General features: G+C 51.2%; 3 protein-coding genes across 4 annotated transcripts in view; 1 reads left to right on the top strand and 2 right to left on the bottom strand.

The window, feature by feature from the left end:
* The window catches only part of GRHL3 (grainyhead like transcription factor 3), a 99038-nt gene that overhangs the window by 32053 nt on the left and 47686 nt on the right, over nt 1-19299 (top strand). The gene's annotated exons all lie outside the window — the stretch shown is intronic.
* IL22RA1 (interleukin 22 receptor subunit alpha 1) lies at nt 3737-10998 on the bottom strand. Its single transcript, XM_063177394.1, has 7 exons — nt 10437-10998; nt 8189-8321; nt 7636-7808; nt 6602-6786; nt 6017-6152; nt 5711-5832; nt 3737-4935 (listed from the first exon to the last, which is right to left on the bottom strand). Exons 1-7 carry the CDS (start codon nt 10477-10479, stop codon nt 3937-3939), a joined length of 1791 nt encoding a protein of 596 aa, XP_063033464.1. The 5' UTR covers nt 10480-10998; the 3' UTR covers nt 3737-3936.
* On the bottom strand, nt 13117-17442 carry IFNLR1 (interferon lambda receptor 1). Its single transcript, XM_063177369.1, has 7 exons — nt 17280-17442; nt 16543-16666; nt 16137-16318; nt 15629-15771; nt 15045-15204; nt 14642-14766; nt 13117-14446 (listed from the first exon to the last, which is right to left on the bottom strand). The coding sequence occupies exons 1-7, from the start codon at nt 17440-17442 to the stop codon at nt 13586-13588; spliced, it is 1758 nt and encodes a 585-aa protein (XP_063033439.1). The 3' UTR covers nt 13117-13585.

Genomic DNA, 19299 nt, shown 5'->3' on the forward strand with positions numbered 1-19299 from the left:
CCAGGAGGGCTTGGACAGTGCTGTCAAGCACAAGGTGGGGCTGTTGGGGTGTCTGTGCAGGGCCAGGGGCTGAATTTAATCATCCCTGTGGTCCCTTCCAGCTCAGGATATTCTGAGGTTCTGAGAGCCCTCCTTCATTCTGTCTCCAGAACCTGGAGCTTCCCTTTTGTCCCTCGTGTAAGATTTTCCTCCCAGAGCTTGTTCAAAAGTCACCAGTGATTTCTCATGGTGTTCAAACACCCTCCAGTGCCAAAAGAAAGGAACAGGCAGGGAGGGGGAATGGGATCCTTGGCTTGCAGAGCTCAGCCCTGGGCAGGGATCCCTGGGGAGGGGAGCGAGCAGTGCCAGCTCCCAGATTTAGCTGGGAGACAAAGAGCAATGCTGTGCTCTAGGGTTACAGCTGCCACCTGCTGCTCTGCTGCCTTGTGACTCTGAGCTGCAGCACTCACCTGTCACCGGTGTGACATCTGCTGGGGACACACGCTGCCTGAGGCAAGGGGAGCGTTTATTGCCCAGTGGGGCATCTGTAGCTGCTCAGAGTGACCCCGAGCGGAGTTGGAAATTCTCTTTTCCCAGCCTGGAGCTTGAAGAAGGAGTCAGAGCTCTTCATTTCTGGGTCTCAAGGTTGTTTATTGGATCTTATCTATAAAATTCTTTCTTTGCCCTGACGAGGTCCACCCAGCAGGACAGTTCCAGGCACTCTGCCTGCCCCTGGTGCAGTGTTATGTCTTTATACTAAAAACTGCATGTACAATGTTTACAATAACTTCCCCACACCTATCACCTGTGTTAGACAGTGAGGTTTTTGACTGACCGAGACAGTCCAGCCAGCTGACTGTGATTGGCCATTAATTAGAAACAAGCACATGAGACCAATCCCAGATGCACCTGTTGCATTCCACAGCAGCAGATAATCAATGTTTGCATTTTGTTCCTGAGGCCTCTCAGATTTTCAGGAAATAAAAATCCTAAGGAAAGGATTTTTCAGAAAATGTGTCTGTGACAGAGCAGAGGAAGGCAGTGAGGTCAGCAGGGATGACGTGTTCCTTGCTCCAGGAAAATTCAACAGCATCAATATTTCTTTCCAAGGTTTTCCAAAGAGAAACAGCTTGAGAAGGGATGATCAGTGTGTTAGATTTAGGAGGTGACTCATGAGACGAGAATCAATTTCCCTCAGCTCAGAACATCCAGGCCTCAAAAATCAATATTGACTAAGGCATGACGAAAGCAGGAAGTCGAGGATATTGCAGCAGGACAGGGCTCTCCTGCTGTGATCTCTGGGCAGGGGAGCTGCTGGGAGGATGGGCTGGGGCTGGAATCATTCCTGCCTTTCGCTCAGACAGGGCTAATGCAGCCCTGAAGGTATTTAAGGGCCTGAAGGAGGGCTGGATGTCTCAGCCTGGGGACACTTTGCATCTTTGGGCACCTCTGTGCATTCTAAAAATCCATTCCTGGGCTCTCCTCAGTTCCCACCTGTCCTCCAGCAGGATGAGACATTCATTACAGTCTGGGCGTGATCAGACCCCATGGCAGGGCTTCTGCAGAGGGATTTGGAAAGGCTTTAAAAATAGAAAATAACATAATTTTAGCAGCAGATTGAAATGCTCTCCCAAGGCCCCCATCCCTTCCACACGACTCTGCCCATACCCATCCTGTGCTGGGGGTTGTGTTTCACAACACCACCCAAAACGTTGATTATTCCCTGGATGGCATCACTGGGAATAGTGTTGACACAAGATCTGCAACTCTGAATAAGGTAATTGGCATCACTGGCTTTAAATGCCTCTCCAGGGGGGTTTAATGGAAAAAAATGTTACCCCTGGTGTCTCCCAGTCCTTGGGAACAGCTCCAGGAGCTGCAGCATTTCTCTGTGTGTTGTTGTCGGGGCACAGAGCACAGGAACCAGATCAAAGCACATTCCACAGACCTTTGGTGCTCGATGGAATGGAGGGAGCTCCCTGGGAATGTCCTGCTGGTCACTGCCAAGCCAAGCACGTATTTCAGTCTGTGGTACCCTCACCCTTCTCCAGCACACTTGGAATTCTGCCCTTTTGGCCTCACAGGGCTCCGGTCCTTCAGCAGTTGTTGGGGCTGGAGCTCAGAACCTTGGCCTGGAAAGTTTCTAGGACTGTTCCTTAAATCCTGGGTTGAATCATCAAAAATCTTCACTTCATGAACCTATGGCTTATTTGCAAAATCACCCCAAAATAGTGGAATTTAACCTTTAGCTTCAGCTTTCCTGGGCTGAGAAAAGCCCCAAGTGCACTTGGAGTGGGAGCAGCTGAATTTTACCCCTGGTCAGATTGGTCTCTTAGTAAATACTTCCCCATACCAGTCAGGCCTTGCTTATTCCTGTAAATGCTTTCACTTCTCTAAAACCAATGTCCTCAGACACGTTTTTCACCACAGCAGTGCAAATGAACAGGCTGAACTGTGCTTTCCTCTGAATGAAAAATAATCACCTCCTCTGGCAATGAATTAGAATTTAGCTTCCTTTTGGTGGAGGTCCAGGTGCTCCAAGGATTTTGACTCCCAAACAATGGTCATGGCAGCTCTGGAGGATGTGCCAGGAGCAGGGAGGGGTGGGAGGGAGAGCTCCAGACCTCCCTGGGCTCCTGGGTGGATTACTGGTGCATGGATTGGGATTGGGATAAACTGAGATTGAGGGTTTAACTGGGAGTGCTGCAATCCTCACATCCCTGCCTGGAGTGTGATCCCAGGTCCTTCATCCCTGGGGATCTCAGGGAGGAGCAGAATGTGTGACTGCTGCAGAGCAGCAGCTGAGAAAGCTCAGAACTAGGCCAAGGCTGCATTAATCTGTGCTGAGATGAAAAAGGCTTTATCTTTGTCCAGGTATTACAAAAGACTTTATCTTTGTACAAGTATTAAAAAGCACAGGGGACAGGGACAAATATCACAGAACTGCTGCATCAGGAGCTGTTACCCAGTTTCAATGACTCCTTTGAAGGCAAAGTCCATTCCAGGAAGGTGGAATATTCTTTTCCAAGGGTAGAACACCAGTAACAGTAGTCATTTATCCAAGGGTAGAACACCAGTAACTATTTACTTCTTTTACTGCACCGTGGTACATTAAATACTTCTAGGTTTGCATACCTGAATTTCCTCAAAGGGAGTCACGTCTATCTTAGGTGTTGGTAAAGAGAACATACAGTGTGTGAATTTTGCTAGATTTTCAGTAAACTGAATCTGGGATTGGAAACAATCTTCTCTGATCTTTTAAGGTAATCCAATTCATGATCAATTTGAGAATATGCAGAAATAAAGACCCGTGTTTAAGTGCAAAGGTGCAGTATGGCAGTGTAACAGGGAGCAGTTCTGTCAGCAAAGGCACCGAATGGGGCAGTGTGACAATGGAGCAGGGTGACAGTGGAGCAGGGTGACAGTGGAGCAGGGTGACAATGGAGCAGGGTGACAATGGAGCAGGGTGACAATGGGGCAGTGTGACAATGGAGCAGGGTGACAATGGAGCAGGGTGACAATGGAGCAGGGTGACAATGGGGCAGTGTGACAATGGAGCAGGGTGACAATGGAGCAGGGTGACAATGGGGCAGTGTGACAATGGAGCAGGGTGACAATGGAGCAGGGTGACAATGGAGCAGGGTGACAATGGGGCAGTGTGACAATGGAGCAGGGTGACAATGGAGCAGGGTGACAATGGAGCAGGGTGACAATGGGGCAGTGTGACAATGGAGCAGTGTGACAGTGGAGCAGGGTGACCATGGAGCAGGGTGACAGTGGAGCAGGGTGACAGTGGAGCAGGGTGACAGTGGAGCAGGGTGACAATGGAGCAGGGTGACAGTGGAGCAGGGTGACAGCCCTGAGCTCTGTTCATACAGCCAGGACCAGCTGTGGGTTTGCATTGCTTCTGGTTCATACAAGAAAACATCATCTGCATTTAAATACCATTAACTCATCCTAATAAAGTTCCGTGCTCTCGTCATCCCACTGCACTTTGAGGTCCAAATCCTTGAAGAGCATGGTGAGAGGAGTGTCCCTGTCCCCGTCCCCGTCCGGGCTGCTGGCCGGGGACACGCCGAGCTCAGGGCAGCCCAGCTCCAGCCCCTTTGCTGCTGGGAACATTCGCACGGCTGCAGTCCCTGGGAGCTGCGCTGGGGCTGCAGGGGCTGGGCACGGCTCTGGCAGCTCCCAGTGCTCCCCGTGGCTCCCGGTGCGGACCGAGAGCAGCAGCGGTGCCAGCAGCAGCTCCTCCTGTGCGGCGCAGCCCCGGGCAGCTCTCCCCGCGGGCAGCAGCAGGGGCACGGCTGCCTGCTGTCGGTAGCATCCCCCCTGCTCCAGCAGGGACAGGGACAGCAGGGACGCCCGCTCGGGATCCTGCAGCTCCTCGCTCTGCAGCAGCAGCTGCGTCTGCCCAGGGCTCCCCTGGATCACGACTGACTCCAGTCTGTCCCTGCTCTTCCACAGGGCCGCCTTTGGCCGCTGCTCTCTGTAACCCCAGTGGCTGCAGCTCTTTCCCAGCCCGTGGGTTCGGAGCTCTCCATCCTCAGAACCATCTGGAGAAGATTCCTTCAGATCTGGAGAAGATTCCTTCAGCCTGTGTTCTGGCTGGGAGCTCCTGTCCGTGCCCTCCACGCACAGTCCATAGGTCAGGGCCAGGCTGGAGCTGCCTGGGGCAGCAGCAATGCCCTGCTCGGCTTTCTGAGGAGTGTAGGCAGTGATGGCAGCTGGCATTTCCACCTGGCACGGCTGAGGGGGCAGCTGCACTGCTGGGACATCCACCTGCTGCTGGTAGGGACAGGAGGGACGTGCTGGCTCCAGGGACCAGTCCAGGTGTTGGCTCATCTGGGCCAGCTGCACTTCAGGGATGAAGGAGGAAGATTTGGAGAAGCTGAGGGGCTTTATGATGTGCTCCACTGTCAGGGTGAGAGGCTGGAAGGATGGAATCCCTCTGAAGTCCTGGTGGAGGAGATCAAAGAGCAGAGTTATTACCAAGAAGCTGTGACCTTGAAGGGTTGCTGTAGTTACTGTAGCATTTTCTTTGGAGAAGTGTCAGTAAAATCCACTAACAGCCACCAGGGATCTGCTCTGCTGACAAAAGAGCTCTGCTGCTTTTTTTTTTTTCTGCTGGAAAATCACCATTCCCAGGAATACAGACATTTCTCATTGTCTATCAACTGAGCAGCCTTGAAACATGAGGAAGAAAATCTCCTCCTTTCACTTTTGCAAGATTTGGCCTAAGCCCTGCAGCATGAAAATAGCATGAAAATCCTTGAGCTCATTAGCATGAAACCCAGTTCTTGCTGTGGGAGATGAGGGATAGGGGGGAATCCCAGGGTTTCAAGGGCAACTGGGAATTTAGGATGCCCCAGGTTTAACTGCCTAACCCGAGGGGCTCAGTTTGGGGCAGGTTCTGAGCACTTTAAAATACCAGGAATCTGCAGTGATTGCCTAGAGCAAGCTCCTTAACCCTTTAAATGAAGGAGGGAGGGTTTGATTGGATCCTGGGGAGAAATGTTTTACTCAGAGAGTGCTGAGGCACAGAGCAGCTCTGGCTGCCCCTGCATCCCCAGCAGTGCCCAAGGCCAGGCTGGACATTGGGGCTGGGAACACCTGGGACAGTGACAGATGTGGATCCCATACAGGATCTAAATGGACTAAATGACCCTTCCAGCCCCAGGCAGGGAGGATTCTGTGATTTGCAGGCTGAGCTGCAGTGGCTGAGGGCACTCACCAGGGCCCTGGGCTGGGCACTGCGCTGTTTGATGTATTTGTAGCTCATATAAGCAGTGGCAGCAAAAACCAGCCCAGCACAGAAGGCCAGGGCCACCAGACAGTAGAGAATCCACGTCTTGTCTGGGGAAAGAACAAATGGAAAAAGAGCTGGGTTAGAAAAATGTCACAATTAGCTAGTGATGTCACAGGTTTAGTCTCACAGAATTATTTTTTTAATTATTAAAACATTCTGTGCTGAAAATCAATGCATTTTGTGTGTCCAATATCCCATCTTTTCAGCTTTCAGCACAGTTAGCAGCCTCACCTGCCAGTGTTTTGACCCAAAACACCTGAGGTTTGCTCCTTCTCTGGAGCAGACAGATATAAACTGTCCCGTTGTATTCAGTGTCTGGGTCCAAGTTGGAAACTTCAAATTCTTTGTTGTGCTCATTCTTTGTCCACTGTTGAAAAGAAAGGTAAAATCTGTATTTGGGCAAGATGAAATTTTCTTCAATTCAGATTGCAAAATTCAGCATAAAATATTATTTACTAATGTGGTCTTACAGGGCTAGAATTACTCTGTATGTATGGAACTCTGCTTTTTTCTGAATCATATTTATATGAGTTTGTTTTCCATTATTTCTGTATTTAATTCTGCATTTCAGTTTCTTAAGACTTGAACTACTTAAATAATTTTTAGTCACCAAGGGTTTTACTTTTTGCTACTTATACAGTACTCTTAGACAGTCCTTTGGATTTAAGAAGAAAGCCTCAAATTCCTGTTGTCCCGAGAGCTAAAGACTCCAAGACTTTCCCTTGTACATCAGAAATCTCCCCCATAACTGAGATCCTTTTCCATCTCATCTGAAATGGGATTTACAGCATCCCAGAGCCCGAGGCCGTGCTTTACCTGCTGCTGTGTCCTCTGGTTGAATATTATCAGGTGATAATCCACAGCCCCGAATTTGCTGTAGATGTCCTCCACAGAGAGCTGCTGCTGGTCCTCCCCGCGCAGGGGCGTCAGGGGGGGCCGGATCAGGAACCTGATGGAGCGGGCCTGGGGCACGTGTTCCACCTGGGGGGGGCCTATGATGGCTGGGAAGGCACAGCAGGCTCTGTCAGTGCTGTCAGACACACCCCGACTCGCTGAAATGTCATTTCTGTTTGTACAAAATGGGCCTGAGCGGTGTGAGCGTGGCAGCAGTCAGGCCTCTGCAGACAGAGGTGGTTTGGGGTTCCTGTGCCCAGGAATTCTCACCCCAGGCTTTTCCAGCTCCATGTTCCCTGCCCCTGTGCAGGATGTCCTCCTTCCTGTGTGTGTGAGGGCTGAAATCCCACCACAGGTTACAGCTCAAATCCCAGTTCCCATCCTACACCACATTTACAGGGCTTTGTGCCTGCACCGATCTCTGTGACAGTCACATGCTACACCCAGCGCTGCAAAGGGCTTTAATCCAAGTTCTCACAGCTTTTTTGGTGCCAAAAGCACCAAAGTCTGAAGGCTCTTCACAGCCATTGGCTGCTGATGCCATCTGGAATTGTTCTTGGTGATTTTTCAGTGGGAAGTTTAATCCACAGGGCCAATGAGGCCCCAGAGGCTGTGTTGTGTCTGCAGTAGGGCTCACTTTGGGGTTGGGACACCAAGTACCCACTGGAATGGATTCTTATCCCAATGTTCCCATTTGACAGCTGCTGAACTCCCTGTTTTCAGGCTGCCCATCATGTCCCTTACTCATTTCTCCATTCCTGTCACCAGCAGCTCTCCCTCCCATCACACCAGGCCTTTCCTTTCTCTGACCCCCAGCTCCCAGCTGAGACCCTGCCCATTCCTCATTCACCTCCAAACCTCCAAGGCTTCACTCCCCCCAGCAACACAGAGCCTGGCAAGTCTGAGCTGGGGGAAATGCTGCCCTGCAGGAGCAGGAGTTTGGGGTTGGTACCTACTCTCCTTGCGGGGCTCGAAGCGCTCGGAGCGCACCCAGCTGGAGGAGCAGCCCCGCGCCCGCACCCGCCCGTAGAAGTGCTCCGTGAAGTTCTCTGTCTCCCTGCTGAGGTTGCAGAAGAGCTGGGTGATGCTCTGGCACTCCTGCTTGCTGAGCCAGGATTTCTCTCCATACCTGAGGACAAAACAAGGATTTGGGGTCGTTTGGTTGGACAGGAATGGAGCAAAATGGAATAGAGAGAAGGAAGTTGCTGAAGGCAAGAGTAGCTCAGAAATGGAGCAAAACAACCCAAGATGTAAAATATTTGCTTAAATGAGCATCATATCTCCCACTCTGAATAGTCCTGAAATATGGAGCAAAACAACCCAAGATGTAAAATATTTGCTTAAATGAGCATCATCTCCCACTTTGAATAATCCTAAAATATTCATAGGATTATATGAACCATTATATGAACCACAATACAGGAGAAACAGCAACATCAGCTTTTCTGTCTTGGCCCTTCTCTCTCTGAGACCCCTAAGAACAGCCCAAAAGAAGCAAACTTCACATACTGTTTGTACTGGACATCAAACACAGTGCCAGGGGGAATATCTGCCTCTGTTTCCCACGTCAGGATGTTCTCAAAGTTCATGGAAGAGAATGCTGCACGTTTCAGACATGATGATCTCTCTGTAGTCACAATTCCTGGAGGAGCAGAGAAACTGGTATTAAAAATTGGATCCTGGGGTATTTTGCTAAATCTGGGCTGAAAAGAAGGAGCTTGAGCAGAACAAGGCTTCAAACTGTGTTCACATCACACTCTGGCAGACAACTGACTCATCCCAAAGAAATGAGGAATTTATACAGAAAAGCCTCAAAAACTTGAAAACTCAAATCAGAAAGAGAATCCTTGAATTTCTAGTCCAGTTTCTTTAAGAGCCTTTATATGGGTGATAAAATAACACCAATAATCTGTTTTCAAGCCCAGAATCAGGTCTGTGGATGTCTCTGCTTTCTGCCCCTGCTCAAGGGAGTGACATGCAGAGCTCAGTGTCACCTCCTGAAGATGTGGCTCCATTCTGCTCTCGTGCTCCATGTTTTATTGGATGGAAAGTGCCTGTACAGAGTGACACCCAGTGTCTGGACTCTGGCCTGGGTGTGCCAGGGTGACAGTAAACAACTCAGCCCAGCTCCCTGCTTTCTGAGCCCTGCTGCTCTTCCTTTGGGGTCAGCAATGTCACCTGTCCCTGCAAACATGTCCCTGGACAGCAGGACCCCACCATGGCCCTCCTGCAGCAAACTGGCTCTGGGCTGCTGCAGAAAAGCCCTCAAGGGTTTTGTGTCTCTTATCATGAGAAAACACAGAGCAAAATTTTCCAAGGCTGATCCCCAAGAGTTTCTAAGTTCAGGATTTATAAACTCTGAATTCAGATTATGGGCAGACCCTCAAAGGTAAATCGTTTATACATTATTCAGCTCTGGTTTGTGGCACTGATAAACACCTGGGGCATGTGAGGGCTTCAGCCTGCAGTGAACAATGTGAAAAATGAGCAAATGAAAATAGCACAGATGGGCGAACTGAGCCCTGGGGTGGCGCTGCCTTGGACAGGATCACACTGAACAGAGAATAAATCCCAGCTGGATCCTCTCTCCAGGCTTTCCCCCAAGGACCAGCACTGAGTGTGAGCAGTTCAATCTGCTGGCTGGACAAAGGAGGGTGAGGCAGAAGGGCACAGATCCCCTCTCAGTGCTGTGTGTGGCATTTGGGCAGGGAAGTGGTGCAGAAATGAGCTGCTGCCTGCTCCAGATGTTCTCCTGGCTTCATCTGCAGCCCCACATCTGCCTCTGCTCATGCCAGGCTCTCAGGAGCAGCAGTGTGGGTATGGAGGAGTGGGATCCCCTGTCTGAGCACCCTCAAAACTGAGTCACAAATACCCCAGTCTTATCAGGAGTAGGAAATCTGTCTTCCCACATTTATCCATGCTGGAACACTTATGCAAAGCAGCATAACACAAGCACAGTCAAGTGTGGGCAGGGGAAATCCAGGATATTTCACAGTGTGACAGTCCCTTGGGCTGAGGAGATGCCAGACACAGCAGATGAATGGCAGGGCTGAATGCTGAAAAGCTGGGTCTGGAAAGAGCAGGTTTATCCTTCATTCAGCCAGCAGTGAGCTTGTCACATCTGGAGTAGGATTAAATGGCTTTTAGAGGGCAGAGCTACATTAGATATCAGGGAGAAATTGTTCCCTGATAGTTCACAGGGTGCCCAGAGCAGCTGTGGCTGCCCCATCTCTGGCAGTGCCCGAGGCCAGGCTGGACAGGCTTGGGGCACCCTGGGACTGTGGAAGGTGTCCCTGCCATGGCAGGGGTGGGATGAGATGAGCTTTAAGTCCCTTCCAACCCATCCACTCTCCGGTGACTCCCTCATTTTAAGCTCCCATTATTTGTTTGTACCTCCTTTAAAATCAGCACTGTTCTTGTATTCATTTGTGCTGAAGCCATGAGGAGACTGATCCAAAGCCCCCTGATACCAGTGAAAATGGTATCCATTCCATTCCATTCTCTGCTGTAGGATTTGGGTCCCAGCACAGTGACAAACCCTTTGAAGTGAAGGAATCTTTCCCTCTCCCTACTAATCCCGAAAGTGCCGAGCGTACCAGCCACACATGGGAGTTACCACAAGGAGAGAGAACTCAGAAGAGAACTCAGACACCAGCTCGTTCTTAGGTGATAATTCATCAAACAGGAGTGAAGAGCAGGCTCCAGGATCAAACAGAATCCCACAACCAGCGACAGCAGAGCAGAGCTCAGGACTTACCCAGCACCGAAACTCCAGCCAGGACGATCAGAAATCCCTTCATGAATGACTCTGCAGGCTGGGCTGTGCGAGCAGGCAGCTGCTCCTGTGTGCAGGTGAATCACCTTTTGGCTGAATTCTGTCCTGCCAGGCCAGGTTGGATCTGTTGCTCAGTAACAGAGCACAGCAGAGCTCCTGTCCTGCCTTCCCTGGCTCTGCGCGGGGCCCTGCGCATGTGTGACACTGCAGAGTGACAGCAGGAGTGCACACCTGACTGTACAAAGGTGCACGAGCCAGAGGCTGAGAAAATCCCCAGCTCCTGAAAAAGAGCCAAATACCTTTTTGCTGAGAGCTTCCTGCCTGAAAGCCCTCCCTGAGGTTCCTGGGGTTTGAGGTTTGCTTTTCTGGTTGAGTAACTTGAGCTTGTTACAACTCCAGACATTGAAACTTAGAGCTCTGCACCTGGTTGGTTCAATACCTATTTCCTCCAAAATTACTCCTGAATACTTTCTTACAGTGAAAGTCAGCCAGAGCATTGGGGTTTTTCACCTGATGTGGGCAGAAGGCAGAAGAGTGGTGGCCTTTCCACAGGAGGGGCACCTGCTGTCCCACAGCTTTTTGCAGGGACTGTTGTACACCTGCAATGTTTATTTTTGTGGCTGTTTACAGTGTAAAGTTCTGTTACTGAATCCACGTGATAAGAACTGGGAGTTTGTATGGACAGGAAGAAAGGGATACAGTCCCTTTCCCATAACGTGTGCAGCTTTTAGGGTGATGTTATGTTTTCAAACAACAAACCCTGCGTGCTTCTGAATGCTGATTTCACTGCTCTATCCTGTGACCAAACATGATGGAATTCACAAACCCCTTCTGCTTCCCTCCTCCTCTGTGGATTTCCTGATGCTGTTTCTGTTCCCTGCCCTGCCTGGCTGTGGGAGGGCTCTGTGCTTCAGCCCTGCCATGGTGCATCACTGGCATTTTGTCTCTCTCAGCTCACCTGGACAAAGGCAGAGGCCTCAGGTTTGTCAGAGCAGACACACCTATGCACCAGTGTCTAATTAAGCACAACAGTTTGTTAGGGTGTTTCCTGAACAGCCTGATAAAAGTATTTCTGTTTTCCCTTCCCTCACGTTCCTGCTGGGTGATGGGGCAGAGCTGGGGAGCCTTGGTGTGCACCTGAGCCTTCAGTTCTGACAACAGAACTTCAAACTTTACCTCTGCCCTTATTTCTAACAAGGTGTCTCCTTTTGAATAGCCCAGGAAACACCTCTCTGAATCTTTGGGGACCTGAAGATGTCCAAAACTCGACTTTCAAGTTTAAAATTACGGTTTTATCTTTCAAACTTTTGATTTCCTCACAGTGTGTGGGGAGTGCAGCAAACCTGTGAGTGCTGGGCATGAACCCTCCGTGTGTGGACACAGCCCTGGGGCCAGGGTGGGTTCCCAGCTGGACTCGATGATCCCCAGGGTGTTTTCCAAGGAAATGATTCCCTGATGCTTTGCTAACACCTGGAGCAGCTGCTGTGGGAGAGGAGCACTGTGCTGTGGCCAGGACTGACCCTTGTGCAGAGGAAAGCAGCTCCAAGCCCTGCTGAGAGGAAATGAGGAGTTGGATGCTGCCACCTCCTGTGCAGCTCCCCTGGCCTGCAGCCTGGCCCTCAGCCCCGGGACAAGGCAGGAGCTGATCCCAGGCTGGGTTTGCAGAGCTGGGACATGCCAAAAGCATTCTGTAGACGTTACTCAACTTCAGAGCTTCCTGTAAATCAAAGCCTGGGGGGTTTTCCTGGGTTGCACAAGAAATTGGGTGGTGATTATGTTTGGATCATCGGTGTCTTTCCAAATGAACTGGAGGGATAACAATGCAGGATGAACCTAAGGACGCTGCAGAGGACAGAGGAATAGTCCAGCTGGTGAATCCTTTCCCCACCTCTCCTTTGGACTTCATTCAGGACCTCAAGGAGTAAATCTTGCTGCAGAGCAGTTCCCACTCCCTCCTACCACCCCTCACTTCTTTATTCCTGCTTCTCACAGGATTTCAGCTTTCATACCCTCCATCAACAGCCTCCCCTCATCTGAGCCCTCTCCCTGCGTGCAGAGAATGTCTGGGGAGTGTTTCCCTGTCTCTTTTACTGCTCTGCTTTCCTGTGAGCCCTTTACACAAAGGCTCCCTTTCATACTGCAGTATAAAAAGCTTTTACAAGGACATGAAGTGATGGGACAAAGGTGATGGCTGTAAACTGCCAGAGGGGAGATCTAGATTAGATACTGGACTGAAATCCTTCCCTGGGAGGGTGGGGAGGCCCTGGCACAGGTGCCCAGAGCAGCTGGGGCTGCCCCTGGGTCCCTGGCAGTGCCAGGGACAGGCTTGGAGCAGCCTGGGACAATGGGAGGTGTCCCTGCCATGCCCTGGGATGAACTTCAGGATCCCTTCCCACCAAACCATTCTGGCATTCTTTGTTCAGTAGTGACCAAAGTGACCTGGCTGGGAATTTCAGAATTCCACTCCAGCCCAGGATGGGGCCCTGTTTTAAAGGCAATTCTTTTTCAGGATGAGCTGCAGTCCCCCTTTGTAGCTCTGGAAAACAAAACCACGTACACATGGAGATTTATATAAAAATATTATTGCTCTCAGACATTCTGCACAGCAGGAAGAATTTCAACTTCAATAAATATAAAATAAAAAATTAATAAACAAACATGCTGCACACTTTGGCTTCAGTTCCCTCTGCTGGAACACAGAAGGTGATTTCTGCAGGATGAGGTGGAGAACCCTTCCTGCCACAAAAACCAGATCTTGCTGAATGTCTCTGTAAGGAACTTCCACTCAAGCTCTGGACTTACAGGGAAGCAAAAGTGATACAAAGCAGTTCAAAATGTGCTCCAGATGCACGTGCAGGCACAACACTGCATTTTCAGGCCCTTGTTCTGGAGTCTGAGGTGACCCACAGGCAGTGGGTCTGTTTGCTGGGGGCTCCCTCAGAGGTGTCCCTGCCTCCCCACCCCTGACAGTGACAGCACAGAGGTGACTTAGCAATAAATTGCACTTTTGTGTCCCTGAAGCCATTGCCTTGATAGGTCAGACATCAGTTTTCGTCCTTGTTCAAGGATCCTTGCTTGGACATCTGGAGCTCCCCAGGATTTCCAGGCACTGCCCAGACCTGCTGGGCACTTCAGATCCTTCCCAAGTAATGTGAGTGCTCATAGCCTGGGAATTGCAGCTTTGGATCACATTTTCCCTCTGTACCTGAAGTCCCAAAAGCGTCACTGAGCACTGTGGGCTCGGGAGGGGTCCCCTCTGTGAAGCTGTCACTGCCACAGTCACTGGCAATGCCTTCATCCTCTGCCAGCTGCAGTGTCCACAGGGGGATGAGCAGCTGCCTGCTGGGATCAGGGATGGATTTCTGGTAACCCCTGCAGGGATGGGGAACCTTCCTGGGGTTCAGCTCGTGGGGTTCAGCACCAATCCCCCCCAGCAGGGGCTGCAGGGGGCTCGTCCCCAGCCTCTCGTCCCCGTGTCCATGGTCCTGGCCCTGCTCTGGGGCACCTGGGAACGTCACATCAGCGAGGGAGATCCTGTCCAAGGAGGAGCAGAGGTACAGGGAGGGCTCCTCGTGTGCCTGGGACCCTGAGGTGTCCCTCTCACCCTTCCTCTCTGCAAGGAGGGTGAAACCCAGGGCTCTGAGGTCAAGCACAGATGCCACAGAGAGATCTCCAGACCCTGAATCCAGGATTTCCCCCAGAGCTGCTGGGGCTGGCTGAGAGCTGAGACCTCTCTTTGGATACCGAGGCATTTCGTGGTATGGGATCAAAGTGCTGCTGCCTTCCTCCTCCTCATCCTCTGACCACGATGATGACAGTGATGATGATGATGGGAAAGAAGCCCTCCGTGGCAGCTGGTGTCCTCCTAAAGCTCTGTTTGTCCTCCTTTGAGGCACTGGCTCCTCTGAGCAGCTCAGATCATCACTGCAGAATTCCTTTTCACCAAGCCCCAGGGGGAAGGTTGGTCCAGCAGCTTTAAATTGAGAGAAATCCTACAGGGAGAAGGAATCAAACAGTGAGCCTGTGATGCTTCCAAAAGAAAAATCTGGATGTCAGAAAGGTTATTTCAAAAATGGGAACTACAAATGTAAAACTGAGGAGTGCAGAACCCCCCACTCCTCCCCAGTGACCCTCTGAAAACCAGCAAGGCTCTGGGCCAGGAGGGGATTCCAGAATTTGGGCCATACCAGAACCTGAGGCATCTTCCTTTGCTTGGCCTCCTGCTTCACCAGGCAGCAGATGAAGGGACTGGCCACAAAGATGGGGAGGACAAACAGAGGGATCACAACCAGAAGTGGGAACTTCCACTGTGCTGATGAAAAAGACAGAAATAATCTCTTGTGAGTGGTATTTTTATAGGAGTTATGGGCTCTACACTGATATACAATATTCAGAGTTTTCAGAAAACATTTCAGGCTTTTAAAATGAAACTATTTCTACAGAAAGCAGGAATCACTCACCAGAAAATCCAACCAGTCCCTTTAGCAGGAAGCTTTGTTTTTGTGGTGAAAACCTGATTTTAGTGGAAATCTTTGCCTTTCCCTCATCCCACTGGATGTCTCCCACATCCTGTCCTGAGAAGGGCCATACCTTTGTGGTTTAACAGCACACACACAGGCTGGGAGAATTCACTGTGCTTCACGTTGATGCTTTCATAGACAGCCCTGGCACTGAAGCAGTAGTTGCCTCTGAGGGCAGTGGTGTTGATGGTCACTGTGTCCTTCCTGAAGTAACCCTCGTATTTCTTCTGCTGAGAGACAGAGCAGAGGCTTGGAGAGGTGATTCTTTCATGATTGGGGTGGTGTTTCTGTACCACCTTAGCCCATGGATCCCTTGTGTGGCCCCATGTGTGACATCCCCCCAGGGCTGATGGGTCCAGGTGGGGATTGCAGCAGTGCTGGGCTCTGCTGTGCCAGGGAATGCTGCCAGTGGCACCAGGATTGGTTGTTTTAAACCTGACTGGAGTGTAAACTCCCCTTCCTGATAAAAAGAGGGAACTACCAAAAAAATAAGGATGCATCACACACTTCTACTTTTTATCTCTGGCTTTGGTTTGGCTCTGGTTTGGCTGGTTCATTTCCTCCAGGCCCTGGATCAGTCCCTCTCTCTCTGCCCAGAACTTTGAAGCTTTTTCAGTTCCTCTATTTCATCTAAAAAGAGCCACTGGTACTGACCTTGTCTTCAGATCCTGCTTCCCAGAGGTTCAGGTCATACTTCCAGGTGAGGTTCTCCACACAGGTGGGCAGAGGGAAGGAGGCACTGACGTGGATGGAATTGTCCCTGACCTTCAGGGTGAGCACAGGGGGAGCCAGTTCCACTGCAATGGAGGGAGCAGCTCTGAGAATGGGGCTGCCTTGGCTCTTACCTTCAGCAGGGATGGCAGGTCCTCACTTCCAGCTGTTATCTTGTGATAAGAGGGAGGCAAAGGACACCCCAGAGAGCCACTGGGACAGTGGCCACAGCCACAGAGGACACCTCTGTAACTAAAACATCCTGGGAGCCACTTTGCTCAGCTGATGAACAAATTCTGACATTTGCTACAAAATTCATCCTCAAATGATCCCAGCCTGTCACTGCTCCTGCTCACTCAAGTCTCTGCCATCCATAAAGCCCCTGGACCCCTGTGGGGTGTGGTCTGTGTGTCTGTCCTTCCATCCAGGCTGTCACCTGGCAGGCACTCACCATCTGAGTAGTAATCCTTGAACTGGGATTTCACCCAGGGCGACTGGGACCGGCCCCAGACCGCCTTCACCCGAGCCCGCACCTTGACGTAGAGGTTGGAGAGGGCACAAGTCAGATTGCAGAAGGACCTGGGGATGTTCCTGCAGTGAGGAACCTTCCTCCATTTGTCCAGGCGGTCCTGGCTGGAAGGAACAACCACACCAAAATATGAAACACGTTCTGCTGGGATTTACAGAGCAAGAGAAGGAAGGGTTTGGGAGGGTGGGAGCAAGTGGGACTCAGAGTTTGGATCGTGTTTTGTTTTGGTGGGAGGTCACTGATGATTAGGACACTCATTAACCAGGAGAGATGCCCAGTAGTTGTCCCTGTGCCACCCCTTTGATCTGACATGCTTTGGAGCTCTTACCTTTCATACCTCACAGTGTAGGTCACATCTGGGGGAGAGCCTTCCCCTGGAGCCCAGGTCAAAATCATGGCAAAATCCCTGGACAGCAGGGTCACGTTTTGAGGAGGGAGAAGCTGAACATGACCTGGTCAAAAGGGGAAATATCTGAATGATTCAAAAGTATCTTTGGGGACAGGAGGTGCCACTGGGTTCTCACTGAGGTGGTGTCAATGTCTGAGGCTGAGCCTTTCATTCAGGGCTGGAAATTGGCTCTGGCAGCAGGTGTGATGCAATGTTTTCCTTGTCTCTCATAAAGCATCTTCATCTCAACAGCTTTTAGAACTAGGAATCAGTTTGTGTGAACAATCTGGTTAATGATTTCCAATTGCTTTCCCTGTGCTCTCACTGCATTTCACTGGTTTACAACCCACAAACTCTGCCTGACTCCCTGGACAGGGCAGACACAGCTGTCCCACGCTTCTCATTCAATCCAGTCCTCCAAGGACCCACCAGGAATTCAGAGCTGCAGGTTTGTCCTGTGTATTTTCCTGCCCCTCTTTTTTCCAGTAGATCACCATGCCCATCACTAGCCCTCAGCAAGACACCTTCCACAGAAAGATTTTAAACTGTTGCTTCTTTACCGTGGAATATTCCACTTTATGTGAATCATTCCCATTTAAACTGATCGAAACTTCTCTCTCCTCCTACCAACAAAGCCATATAATGAAAAGAAAAGTAACACTCAGGTGTTCACGTACCTCGAGCCTGCTGCAGGACACACAGAGCCATCAGGGCTCCCACCCTCCAGCCACACAGGACAAAGCAGAACTTCCCATTTGACACAAATGCTTTTCCTTCACCCATTCTCTGGTGTTTCCTGTGTGAATTGCAGAGGACTGAGGAGCCCAGGAGTGCACACATGCGCCCTGCCTCTCTTCCTGGTACAGCCCTGCACGTGTGCCTGGCAGAGGAGCAGGTGTGGGAGGATTTTGAGGGACAGCTCAGGTGAAACTTGCAGCACTGCGCCCTCCAGTGAGCCCTGGCACAGGGGAAGAGCTGTGAGACATCTCAGGGAGACTCCTCAGTGAAACTGTGGCCTTTGGCACTTACCTGCGTGGCTGTGAAGTATTAACAGCATTTAAATAAAGTTTCAGTGCGGGAGAGAGCTATTAATAACCTAGCAACAATAACAACAGTGGGATGGGAGACTCTGCTGGCCTGCTGTTTACAGGAGATCAAAGAGTTGCTCCTGGTTTATGTTAGCACAGTGTTTTTTGGGAGTTAGGGAATTACTGCACTTTACAGCTGGGGGGGTAAAGTGCAGAGATAGGACAGGGATCTGTCCCCTCCCATGTGGGCACATGGAAGGACCTGGATCTCTGCCATGCTGCCAGGTGCCCAGGTGTGTGCTTGGAATGGCCGTGCCACTGCAGGAGAGGGGGAAATCCCTGGAGCAGGGATTGTTTGGCACCTCAGCTCTCCTGCCCTCCACCACAGGCACCCAGGCCTGAGCCATCAGAGCAGGAATGGATCAGGGAATTCACTTTACAGGAGTTACAGCAGCTTGGACAAAGGGATTTCCCCGAGCTTTCCCCAGGTGGAAAACTCTCCCAGCCCAGCAGACAGCCCTTGGCAACCCTTGGAGCTGGGAGTGGCAGCTTCTGGGTACAGTCACCATTCCCTCCCAAAATCTCCATTTCCTCTCACCGCGGGTTTCTGTTTCCCTGGCTGTTTTGCTCCCTCTGTTTAATTTAATTTCATTTAATTTTTATGGATTTTCTTGTGAAAAGAAGAATTGTAATCCTTTTTAAGGAAAACAGCAAAGCGAAGGGTCTGGAGGGTCCATCCCCCTTCAGCACCCGAACTGCAGAGCCACAGCCAAGGCACGGCTCTTGTGCTTCCCCATCAGCCCGGGCAGGAGCGGGAGCGTTCCAGGAACACTCACTGGGCTCTGCCTCAGAGCCCTCGGGCAGCTCCTCCTCGAGGCGACCGGGATTTGCAGTGAGCGTTCACAAGAGGGGAATCTTATCATCATCATCGTCATCATTGTCATCATCGTCATCACATCACCATCGTCATCATCACCATCACATCACCATCATCACCATCACATCACCATGGTCACCATCACATCACCACGGTCACCATCACATCACCACGGTCACCATCCTGTCCTGTGGGACACCCGCGCTGGGCTCTGCGCTCCGCCACAGGGGCTGTCCCGGGAGGGCCGAGGTGCCGCTGTCCCCACCCTGTGCCGCTGTCCCCACCCTGTGCCGCTGTCCCCACCCGCGCTGGGGTGGCCGATGCCACGAGGTGTCGCTGCCTGGCAAACAAAACGCGCTTTTCTCCAAGCCACAGCGGCTGAAAACTCCAAGCCACAGCGGCTGAAAACTTGGGGAACAGCAAAAACTCCTGGAGTGATTCCCGGAGCATCCTGGCACGGCACAGGGGGCACAGCACACCCCGGTTCTGCTCTCCTGCCCCTTCAGCCTCTGCCTCTGGCTGGGGGCCCAGGAAGGGGCCGGATCGGGTGCTGGCAGGAGCAGGACTGTGACTGTGTGTGACAGGGTTGTACCCTCAGTGCTCTGGGACCCTGCTGTGGATGGAGCCTCGTGGTGCCTCTAGGGTGCAGGCAGGGATGGTGCTGCTGCAGAGGACTGATAAGGAGTGCCCTTTATCCTTGGGTAAATCTCCCAGCTGTGCCCGTGTTCTCCCACTGGTGTGCTCCTGTGGAGCATCAATATTCCAATATTCTTATCCAGGAACCAGCTGGAC

The sequence above is a fragment of the Melospiza melodia genome, chromosome 27, assembly GCF_035770615.1.
Source record: "Melospiza melodia melodia isolate bMelMel2 chromosome 27, bMelMel2.pri, whole genome shotgun sequence".
NCBI classification, from domain to species: Eukaryota; Metazoa; Chordata; class Aves; order Passeriformes; family Passerellidae; genus Melospiza; species Melospiza melodia.